Source organism: Ammospiza caudacuta, chromosome 32 (assembly GCF_027887145.1).
Source record: "Ammospiza caudacuta isolate bAmmCau1 chromosome 32, bAmmCau1.pri, whole genome shotgun sequence".
Taxonomy (NCBI): domain Eukaryota; kingdom Metazoa; phylum Chordata; class Aves; order Passeriformes; family Passerellidae; genus Ammospiza; species Ammospiza caudacuta.
Window position 1 is genome coordinate 3,662,225 of NC_080624.1, and position 12,028 is coordinate 3,674,252.

Genomic DNA, 12,028 nt, shown 5'->3' on the forward strand with positions numbered 1-12,028 from the left:
CCGGGGTTAGGTTGGAGGGTCCCGGTGCTCCCGGTGCCGGTGCCGGGCTGGGCTCGGTGCTCCCGGTGCTGCTCCCGGTGCTGGTGCCGGGCTGGGCTCGGGGGCCCCGCGCGGTGGCGGTGCCGGTACCGGGGGGCTCGCGCGGCGCGCGCGGAGCCTTAATTGGTAACGAGAGGAGCGAGCCCCGCCCCGGGGGGGGGAACGGGGGGAGAACGGGGGGGGGGGCGGGAGGGACCGGGGGGGGATTTGGGGGGGGTCCGGGGGGGATTTGGGGACCCCACAAAGGGGGAGGGGCAGATGCGGGGGGGATTTGGGGGGCTCAGGGGGTGGGGAGGGGTCCCGGGGACCCCCATGGAGGTAACTGGGGGGGGTGGGGGGGGGCTCTGGGGAGGGGCTGGGGGGGATCCGGGGGGAAAATGGGGACCCCCTAAAGGGGGAGGGGAGGAATTTATGGGGACCCCACAAAGGAGGGGTCTGGGGGGACCCCCATGGGGCGGTGGGTGGGATTGGGGGCCATGGGGGGGTTATGGGGGGCACTTTGGGGTGGGAGGGGGGGACCCCAAAGTGTGGGAGGGGGGCTCTGGGTCCTCTATAGGGTCTGGGGTCTCTGTGGGGGTTTGGGGTGTCTGTAGGAATCTCTCTGGGGTCTCTGTGGGGTCTGGGGTCTCTCTGGGGTCTCTGGGATTTGGGGTCTCTATGGAGTCGGGGGTGCTGATGGGTCTGGGGTCTCTCTGGGGTCTCTGTGGGGGTTCCTATAAGTTTTGGGGTCTCCATGGGGTCCCTATGGGGTCTGGGGTCTCCATGGGGTCTCTGTGGGGTCTCTGTTGGGTCTGGGGTCTCCATGGGGTCTCTGTTGGGTCTGGGGTCTCCATGGGCTCCCTATGGGGTCTGGGGTGTCTCTGGGGTCTCTGTAGGGTCTGGGGTCTCCATGGGGTCTCTGTGGGGTCTCCGTGGGGTCCCTATGGGGTCTGGGGTCTCTATGGAGTCGGGGGTGTCTGATGGGTCTGGGGTCTCCATGGGGTCTCCATGGGGTCTCTATGGGGGTCCCTATGGGGTCTGGGGTCTCTCTGGGGTCTCTGTTGGGTCTGGGGTCTCCGTGGGGTCTCCGTGGGCTCCCTATGGGGTCTGGGGTCTCTCTGGGGTCTCTCTGGGGTCTCTGTTGGGTCTGGGGTCTCTCTGTGGGTTTTGGTTTCCCGCCCCTCCCCCCTCAGGAAGCCCCGCGCGGCCCCGATAAGGGAGGGGGGGAAATGGCGGCGCTAATTGCGGCGTTAATTACCGGGCTAATTAAGGACGGGGTCGTTATCGCGGCACACCAGGGGTTAATGGAGGAAAGGGGCCCGGGGGGGGTTCCGGCGCTAATTTGGGTTAATTAAGGAAAAAGTCATTACAGGGGGGAGTTGTGGGGTTAATTACTGGGGAGTTCATTAATGGGGGTTAATTAACGGGGGAGTTCTGGGGTTAATTAGTGGGCAATTAATGCGGGTTCATTAACGGGGCAGTACTGGGGAGCTCATTACTGGGGGCTCATTAAAGGGGGTTCCTTATTGGGTTAATTACTGGGGAGCTCATTAATGGGGGTTCATTATGGGGTTAATTACTGGGGAGCTCATTAATGAGGGCTCATTAACAGGAGTTCCTTATCAGGTTAATTACTGGGGGTTCATTAAAGGAGGTTTATTCACACAGGGTTCATTATGGGGTTAATTACTGGGGAGCTCATTAACGGGGGTTCCTTATCAGGTTAATTAATGGGGGCTCATTAAGGGGGGGTCCTTATTGGGTTAATTACTGGGGGCTCATTACGGGGATTCATTATGGGGTTAATTACTGGGGAGCTCATTAACGGGACTCATTGTGGGGGTTCATTAACGAGGGGTTAATTAGGGGTTAAATTAACGGGGTCTCATCAATGGAGAGTCATTAACGAGGCGTTCATTAACAAAATTTTAATTACGGTGCTAATGACTATTAACGAACCTGCCGGTGTGCCCGGCCACGCCCATTGGCCACACCCACACCTGGGCCACGCCCCTTTAGCCACGCCCACGCTGTGACCACGCCCACAGCCGGGTCACACCTGGGTCACCTCTTGGGTGGGGTCAGGGCCACGCCCACCCCGGGCCACGCCCACCCCTGTCCCACCCGGTTGACCACGCCCACTCTGGGTGGATCCAAGGCCACGCCCCCAAGGCCACGCCCCCCGCTGTGTCCCCTCCCCCACAAACGGCAGCACAGAGAGAGGCTCAGGCGGGCACGGGGGGACACCTGGGGACAGGTGGGACACGGACAGGTGGGACACACCTGGGGACACCTGGGGACAGGTGGGACACACTGGGGACAGGTGGGACAGGGACAGGGACAGGTGTGACACTATCAGGGACAGGTGTGACACACCTGGGGACAGGGACAGGTGTGACACACCTGGGGACAGGTGGGACAGGGACAGGTGTGACACTGTCAGGGACAGGTGTGACACACGTGGGGACAGGTGGGACACAGACAGGTGTGACACACCTGGGGACACCTGGGACACTGTCAGGGACACCTGGGGACAGGTGGGACACGGACAGGTGGGACACACCTGGGACACCTGGGACACACCCAAGGACAGGTGGGACACACTGGGGACAGGTGGGACAGGGACAGGGACAGGTGTGACACACCTGGGGACAGGTGGGACACGGACACCTGGGACACACCTGGGGACACCTGGGACACACCCAAGGACAGGTGTGACACTGTCAGGGACAGGTGTGACACTCCTGGGGACACCTGGGGACAGGTGGGACACATCTGGGGACAGATGTGACACTGTCAGGGACAGATGTGACACTGTCAGGGACAGGTGGGACAGGAACAGACAGGTGACACACCTGGGCAGCGGCGACAGGGACAGGTGTGACACAGCCAGAAAGGTGGGACACACCCAGGGACAGGTGTGACACTGACAGGGACAGGTGTGACACACTCGGGGACAGGTGTGACACACCCAGGGACAGGTGTGACACTGACAGGGACAGGTGTGACACACTCGGGGACAGGTGTGACACACCCAGGGACAGGTGGGACACTCTCAGAGACACCTGTGACACTCCTGGGGACAGGTGGGACAGGTGTGAAACTTGGGGACAAGTGGGACGGGGACACGGAAGGTGTGACGCTGTCAGGGACACCTGGGACACACCCGGGGACAGGTGTGACACTGACAGGGACAGGTGTGACAGGGACAGGTGTGCCACTTTGGGACACAGGTGGCATTGTCAGAGACACCTGTGACACACCTGGGCAGGTGGGACACACCCAGGGACAGGTGGGACAGCCAGAGACACCTGTGACACTGTCAGGGACAGGTGGGACACACCTGGGGACAGGTGTGACACCTGGGACAGCCACGTTGGACCAAAGGTGTGACACACCTGGGCAGTGGGGACAGGGATAGGGACAGGTGGGACACACTCAGAGACACCTGTGACACACCTGGGCAGGTGTGACACACCCAGGGACAGGTGTGACACTGACAGGGACAGGTGTGACACACCCAGGGACAGGTGGGACACACTCAGAGACACCAGTGACACACCTGGGCAGGTGTGACACACCCAGGGGTACCTGTGACACACCCAGGGACAGGTGTGACACACCCAGGGACAGGTGTGACACCTGGGGACACAGGTGACACAGTCAGAGACACCTGTGACACACCCAGGGACAGGTGCCACACTCATCCAGGTGTCCCTGGTGTGTCACTCACAGGTCACACACACACACACAGGTGTCACACACAGGTGTGTCACGGGGTCACAGGTGTGTCACAGGCGTGTCATGATGTCACTCACACGGAGGGGTCACGGGTGTGTCCCAGGGGTGTCACACTCACTCAGGTGTCACACACTCAGGTGTGCCCCAGGTGTGTCACACACACTCAGGTGTGTCCCAGCTGTGTCACACACTCACTCAGGTGTGTCACACATACTAAGAGTGTCCCCCAGGTGTGTCACACACACACTTAGGTGTCACACACACTCAGATGTGTCACATTCAGGTGTGTCACACACACTCAGGTGTGTCCCAGCTGTGTCACACACTCACTCAGGTGTCACACAGTCACTCAGGTGTCCCCCAGGTGTGTCACACACACACTCAGGTGTCCCCCAGGTGTGTCACACACTCAGGTGTGTCACACAGGTGTGTCCCAGGTGTGTTACACACTCAGATGTCCCCCAGGTGTCCCCCAGGTGTGTCACACACACTCAGGTGTGTCCCAGCTGTGTCACACACACTCAGGTGTCCCCCAGGTGTCCCAGCTGTGTCACACACTCACTCAGGTGTGTCACACACACTCAGGTGTCCCCCAGGTGTGTCACACACACAGGTGTCCCCCAGGTGTGTCACACACACACTCAGTTTTGTCACACTCACTCAGGTGTGTCACACACTCACTCAGGGGTGTCACACACTCACTCAGGTGTCCCCCAGGTGTGTCACACACTCACTCAGGTGTGTCCCAGGTGTGTCACACTCACACTCAGGTGTGTCACACACACTCAGGTGTGTCACACACTCACTCAGGTGTCACACACACACTCAGGTGTCACACACTCACTCAGGTGTCACACACACACACTCAGGTGTCACACACTCAGCTGTGTCACACACACACACTCAGGTGTGTCACACACACACTCAGGTGTGTCACACACACACACTCAGGTGTCACACACACACTCAGGTGTTACACACACTCAGGTGTGTCACACACACACACTCAGGTGTCACACACACACTCAGGTGTGTCCCAGCTGTGTCACACACACACACTCAGGTGTGTCACACACACTCAGGTGTCACACACTCACTCAGGTGTCACACACACACACTCAGGTGTGTCACACACACACTCAGGTGTGTCCCAGCTGTGTCACACACACACACTCAGGTGTCACACACACACACTCAGGTGTCACACACTCACTCAGGTGTCACACACACTCACTCAGGTGTTACACACACACACTCAGGTGTCACACACTCACTCAGGTGTCACACACACTCACTCAGGTGTGTCACACACACACACTCAGGTGTCACACACACACACTCAGGTGTGTCACACACACTCAGGTGTCACACACACACACTCAGGTGTCACACACACTCACTCAGGTGTGTCACACACTCACTCAGGTGTGTCACACACACACACTCAGGTGTTACACACACACACTCAGGTGTCACACACACACACTCAGGTGTCACACACACACTCAGGTGTGTCACACACACACTCAGCTGTGTCCCAGCTGTGTCACACACACACACTCAGGTGTCACACACTCACTCAGGTGTCACACACACACACTCAGGTGTCACACACTCACTCAGGTGTCACACACACACACTCAGCTGTGTCACACACACTCAGGTGTGTCCCAGGTGTCCCCTCGGTGTCACACTTGGTCCCGCCGGCTCCGGCCGCACCTGCAACGACACCCGGGGGATTTTAGGGAATTTTCCTTTTTTTTCCCAAGATTTTCCCCCAATTTTTTAGGATTTTATCCCCAAAACTTTTTTAGGATTTCTCCCCCCATTTTTTCAGGATTTTCTCGCTTATTTTTATGGATTTTCCCCCATTTTTCAGGATTTTCACCCTTATTTTTATGGATTTTCCCCCATTTTTTCAGGATTTCCCCCCATTTTTTCAGGATTTCCCCTCAAAAATTTTCAGGATTTCCCCCCACTTTTCAAGATTTTCACCCTTATTTTTATGGATTTTCCCCCATTTTTTTTTAGGATTTCCCCCCATTTTTTCAGGATTTCGCCCCTTTTTTTTTTAGGATTTTCCCGCTTATTTTTATGGATTTTCCCCCCCTTATTTTTATGGATTTCCCCCTTTATTTTTATGGATTTTCCCCCATTTTTTTTTAGGATTTCCCCCCATTTTTCAGGATTTCGCCCTTTTTTTTTAGGATTTCCCCCTTTATTTTTATGGATTTTCCCCCCCTTATTCTTTAGGATTTCCCCCATTTTTTTTTAGGATTTCTCCCTTTATTTTTATGGATTTTCCCCCATTTTTTTCAGGATTTTCATCCCCCTTTTTTCAGCATCTCCCAAATTTCTCCCCCCTGTATTTTTTTAGGATTTCCCCCCCTAAATTTTTTTAGGATTCATTTCCCCCCCTAAGGACTTTTTTTAGCAATTTTCCCCCTTTTTTTAGGATTTTCCCACTTTTTTTTAGGGATTTTCCACCTTTTTTAGGATTTCCCACCCTATCCCAAATTTCCCCCACCCCCTCCCCATTTTTAGGGATTTTTTCCCCATTTTTTCCAATCCCAAATTTTCCCCATGGGGGGGGTCTCGATCTCCATTTTCCCCTCCCCCTTTTTAGGATTTAGCCCCAAATTTTTTTAGGATTTCTGCCCCCAAAACCCTTTTTATTTAGGATTCATTTCTCCACCCAAAATCACTTTTTAAGGGATTTTCCTCCTTATTTTGGGATTTTTTTTCCATTTTTTACAATCCCAAATTTTCCCAATTGTGGGGGGTCCCAATCTCCATTTCCCCCTCCCCGTTTTTAGGATTTCCCCCCCAAATTTTTTTCAAATATTTTTTTTTTAGGATTAATTCCCTCCCTCCCTCCCCGCTAAAATGACTTTTTTAAGGATATCCTTTTTTAAAAAAAATCCCTTTTTAGGAATTTTTCTCCCAATCCCAAATTTCCCCATGGGGGGGGAGGGGGGGGGGTCTCAATCTCCATTTCCCCTCCCCCCTTTTCCCCTCCCCCATCCCCAAAATGCCCCAAAATCCCCCCAAAATGCCCCAAAAATGCCCCAAAAATGCCCCAAAAAGCCCCAAATCCCATCCCCGCCCCCATCCCAATGATCTCATCCCGCCTGGAATTTGGGTTGGGAATGGGGGGGGGGAGGGGGGAGGGAACATTTGGGGGGGGGGGGAGGGGGCGGTGACGTCACGGGGGGGGGAGGGGGCGGGGTGGGAATTTTGGAATTTTGGAATTTTGGAATCCGGGCTGAGTCACGGCGGCCGCGGGGTAAACACGGGATCCGCTGCCCTTATAGGGCCCGAAAAGCACCGGCAGGGGCCCCCCCGGGCCGAAAATAAATGCCAGGAATTTGGGAGGTCCTAAAGGAGCCCCCCCCCGCCAAAATCCCCATTTTTGTACCCAAAATTTCCTTAAAAAAACCCAAAAAAACCTCAAAAAAAAAACCCCCGGATTTACCGGCAATGGTGCGGTCCAGGGGGGGGGGATAAAAAAGGGTTTGGGGTTCAAAGGGACCCCCCCAATCCTAAAAATTCACCCCAATCCTATAAATCCTTAAAGTTCCCCCCAAAAACTCCCATTAAATGGCTGAAATCCTATAAACCCCCCCAATCCTAAAAGTTCCCCCCCAAAATGGTTCCAGTGCCATAAAAATGCTCAAATCCCATAAAATCACCCCAAAAAATTCACATAATGACCCCCCCCGGCCCGAAAATAAATGCCAGGAATTGGGGAGGTCACAAAGGAGCCCCCCCCCCGCCAAAATCCCCATTTTTGTACCCAAAATTTCCTTAAAAAACCCAAAAAAAACTCAAAAAAACCCCCCGGATTTACCGGCAATGGTGCGGTCCAGGGGGGGGGGATAAAAAAGGGTTTGGGGTTCAAAGGGACCCCCCCAATCCTAAAAATTCACCCCCAATCCTATAAATCCTTAAAGTTCCCCCCAAAAAATCCCATCAAAAGGCTGAAATCCTATAAATCCCCCCAATCCTAAAAGTTCCCCCCCAAAATGGTTCCAGTGCCATAAAAATGCTCAAATCCCATAAAATCACCCCAAAAAATTCACATTAGAGACCCCCCCCGGCCCTAAAATAAATGCCAGGAATTTGGGAGGTCTCAAAGGAGCCCCCCCCGCCAAAATCCCCATTTTTGTACCCAAAATTTCCTTAAAAATCCCAAAAAAAAACTCAAAATACCCCCCCAGACTTACCGGCAATGGTGCGGTCCAGGGGGGGGGATAAAAAAGGGTTTGGGGTTCAAAGGGACCCCCCCAATCCTAAAAATTCACCTCAATCCTATAAATCCTTAAAGTTCCCCCCAAAAAATCCCATTAAATGGCTGAAATCCTATAAATCCCCCAAATCCTAAAAGTTCCCTCCTAAAATGGTTCTAATCCCATAAAAATGCTCAAATCCCATAAAATCACCCCAAAAAATTCACATAATGACCCCCCCCCGGCCCTAAATAAATGCCAGGATTTGGGGAGGTCCCAAAGGAGCCCCCCCCGCCAAAATCCCCATTTTTGTACCCAAAATTTCCTTAAAAATCCCAAAAAAAAACCCCAAAAAAAACCCCAAAACCCCCCCGGACTTACCGGGAATGGAAGCGCTGGGACAGGGGGGGGATTTGGGGAGCTGGGGGGGGAAAATGAAAATTTGGGGTTAAAAGGGACCCCCCAATCCTAAAAATTCACCCCAATCCCATAATTCAACAAAATCCTATAAATCCTTAAAGTTCCCCTAAAAAAAATCCCATTAAAATGGTTGAAATCCTATAAAATCACCCCAAAAATTCACATTAGGGACCCCCAATCCTAAAAATTCACCCCAATCCCATAATTCAAGCAAATCCTAGAAATCTTTGAAGTTTCCCTAAAAAAAATCCCATTAAAAGGCTCAAATCCTATAAAATCACCCCAAAAATTCACATTACAGACGCCCCAATCCTAAAAATTCACCCCAACCTCATAATTCAACAAAATCCTATAAATCCTTAAAGTTCCCCTAAAAAAATCCCATTAAAATGGCTGAAATCCTATAAAATCACCCCAAAAATTCACATTACAGACGCCCCAATCCTAAAAATTCACCCCAATCCCATAATTCAAGCAAATCCTAGAAATCTTTGAAGTTTCCCTGAAAAAAATCCCATTAAAAGGCTCAAATCCTATAAAATCACCCCAAAAATTCACATTACAGACGCCCCAATCCTAAAAATTCACCCCAATCCTAAAAATTCACTCCAATCCTATAAATCCTTGAAGTTTCCCTAAAAAAATCCCATTAAAAGGCTCAAATCCTATAAAATCACCCTAAAAATTCACATTACAGACGCCCCAATCCTCAAAATTCACCCCAACCTCATAATTCAACAAAATCCTATAAATCCTTAAAGTTCCCCTAAAAAAATCCCATTAAAATGGCTGAAATCCTATAAAATCACCCCAAAAATTCACATTACAGACGCCCCCAATCCTAAAAATTCACCCCAATCCTAAAAATTCACTCCAATCCTATAAATCCTTGAAGTTTCCCTAAAAAAATCCCATTAAAATGGCTGAAATCCTATAAAATCACCCCAAAAATTCACATTACAGAACCCCCAATCCTAAAAATTCACCCCAACCCCATAATTCAACAAAATCCTATAAATCCTTAAAGTTCCCCTAAAAAAAATCCCATTAAAATGGTTGAAATCCTATAAAATCACCCCAAAAATTCACATTAGGGACCCCCCAATCCTAAAAATTCACCCCAATCCCATAATTCAAGCAAATCCTAGAAATCTTTGAAGTTTCCCTGAAAAAAATCCCATTAAAAGGCTCAAATCCTATAAAATCACCCCAAAAATTCACATTACAGACGCCCCAATCCTAAAAATTCACTCCAATCCTATAAATCCTTGAAGTTTCCCTAAAAAAATCCCATTAAAAGGCTCAAATCCTATAAAATCACCCTAAAAATTCACATTACAGACGCCCCAATCCTAAAAATTCACCCCAATCCTAGAAATCTTTGAAGTTTTCCTAAAATAATCCCATTAAAATGGTTGAAATCCTATAAAATCACCCCAAAAATTCACATTACAGACGCCCCCCCCGGCCCCTAAAATCCTAAAAGAAAATCCCAATCCCATAAAAAGGCTCAAATCCCATAAAAGCTCTCAATCCTAAAAGATCCCCCCTGCAATGGGGTTTTTTTAGGGTATTTTGGGTTTTTTTTAGGGTATTTTGGGGTATTTTTAAGGGTATTTTGAGTTTTTTTTTTAAGGTGTTTTGGGGTATTTTTAGGGTATTTATGGGGTTTTTTTTTAGGGTATTTTTGGGGTATTTTTTAGGGTATTTTGGGTTATTTTTAGGGTATTTCAGGGGTTTTTTTAAAGGGTGTTTTGGGTTCTTTTTAGGGTATTTTTGGGGTTTTTTGGGGGTGTTTTTTAGGGTATTTTTAAGGGTATTTTGGGATATTTTTAGGGTATTTGGGGTTTTTTTGAGGGTATTTTGGGGGTTTTTTAGGGTGTTTTGGGGTATTTTTAGGGTATTTTGGGTTATTTTTAGGGTATTTTGGGGGTTTTTTTAGGGTGTTTTGGGGTATTTTTAGGGTATTTTTGGGGTATTTTTAGGGTATTTTGGTGAATTTTTAGGGTATTTTGCGTTCTTTTTAGGGTATTTTTGGTGGTTTTTTTAGGGTATTTTTGGGGGTTTTTTAGGGTATTTTGGTGAATTTTTAGGGTATTTTGGGGTATATTTTTAGGGTATTTTGGGTTATTTTTAGGGTGTTTTGGGGTATTTTTAGGGTATTTTGGGGTATATTTTTAGGGTATTTTTGGGGTTTTTTTAGGGTGTTTTGGGTTATTTTTAGGGTATTTTGGGGTACTTTTAGGGTGTTTTGGGGTATTTTTAGGGTGTTTTGGGGTATATTTTTAGGGTATTTTGGGGTATTTTTTAGGGTGTTTTGGGTTATTTTAAAGGGTATTTTGGGGTACTTTTAGGGTGTTTTGGGGTATATTTTTAGAGTATTTTGGGGTATTTTTAGGGTATTTGGGGGTTTTTTAAAGGGTATTTTGGGTATTTTAAGGGTATTTTGGGGGTTTTTTAAAGGGTGTTTTGGGGTATTTTTAGGGTATTTTGGGGTATTTTTAGGGTGTTTTGGGGTACTTTGGGGCAGTTTTTGTGGCAGTTTTGGGGTAATTTTTGGGGTGTTTTAGGGGCAGTTTTGGTGGCAGATTTCAGGGTATTTTTAGGGCAGTTTTAGGGGTATTTTGGGGGTATTTTGGGGGTATTTTTAGGCCAGTTTTAGGGGTATTTTTTTGGTATTTAGGATCAGTTTTTGGGGTATTTTTAGGGCAGTTTTAGGGCAGTTTTAGGGGTATTTTGGGGGTATTTAGGGTCAGTTTTTGGGGTATTTTTAGGGCAGTTTTGGGGGTATTTAGGGTCAGTTTTTGGGGTGCCCCCCATACTCACCGATGGCCTCGGTGACCCCCCCCAGCTGCGTCACCTCCCCCGCGCTGACCCCGAGCTGGGCCAGGGTCTCCAAAACCTGGGGGGGGGGGAGGGGAGGGGGGAGGGGTTTGGGGTCACAGCCCCTCCCCCCAGAGGGTCTGACCCCCCCCACCCCCCAAAATACAACAGAGACCCCCAAAAAGGGGTTTGGGACCCCCCCAAATCCCCCCCATTGGACACGGGGACCCCCCCCCAGCCCCATTCTGGGACCCCAAATTCCCCCCATGAACCCAAATCCTCTGAGACCCCTCCCCAAATTCCACCCCCTCAAAAAACCCCTCAAAGCCCCCCCAAAATTCCCCCAAATCTAAACCCCCCTCCCCAAAATTCTCCCCAAAAATCCCCTTAAACTTCCCCCAAAATCCCCCCAAACTCCAAGACCCCTCCCCAAATTCCCCAAAAATCCCCCCCAACCCCCCCCAAAAAATCCCCCCCCACCTGCTCAAGGTCCCAGAGCCCCCTCCCCAAATTCCTCCCCAAAACCCCCCAAAAATCCCCTTAAAGTCCCCTCAAAGCACCCCAAAAATCCCAAGACCCCTCCCCAAAATTCCCCCCTAAAATCCCCATAAACTTCCCTCAAAATCCTCCCAAGCCCCCTCCCCAAATTCCTCCCAAAATCCCCCTAAGAATCCCCTTAAAGTCCCCTCAAAACCACCCCAAAAATCCCAAGCCCCCTCCCCAAAATTGTCCCCCAAAAATCCCCTTAAACTTCCCCAAAGTCCCCCCCCAACCCTGCAGCCCCCTCCCCAAATTCC

The 12,028-nt window shown here is 50.3% G+C and overlaps 1 protein-coding gene across 1 annotated transcript in view; it reads right to left on the reverse strand.

The window, feature by feature from the left end:
* Positions 1 to 12,028, reverse strand: part of ATP2B3 (ATPase plasma membrane Ca2+ transporting 3) — a 39,219-nt gene that overhangs the window by 3,660 nt on the left and 23,531 nt on the right. The window contains 2 exon segments of the mRNA XM_058822314.1: positions 38 to 157; positions 11,235 to 11,310. Of these exon segments, the coding sequence (XP_058678297.1) occupies positions 38 to 157; positions 11,235 to 11,310 (196 nt within the window).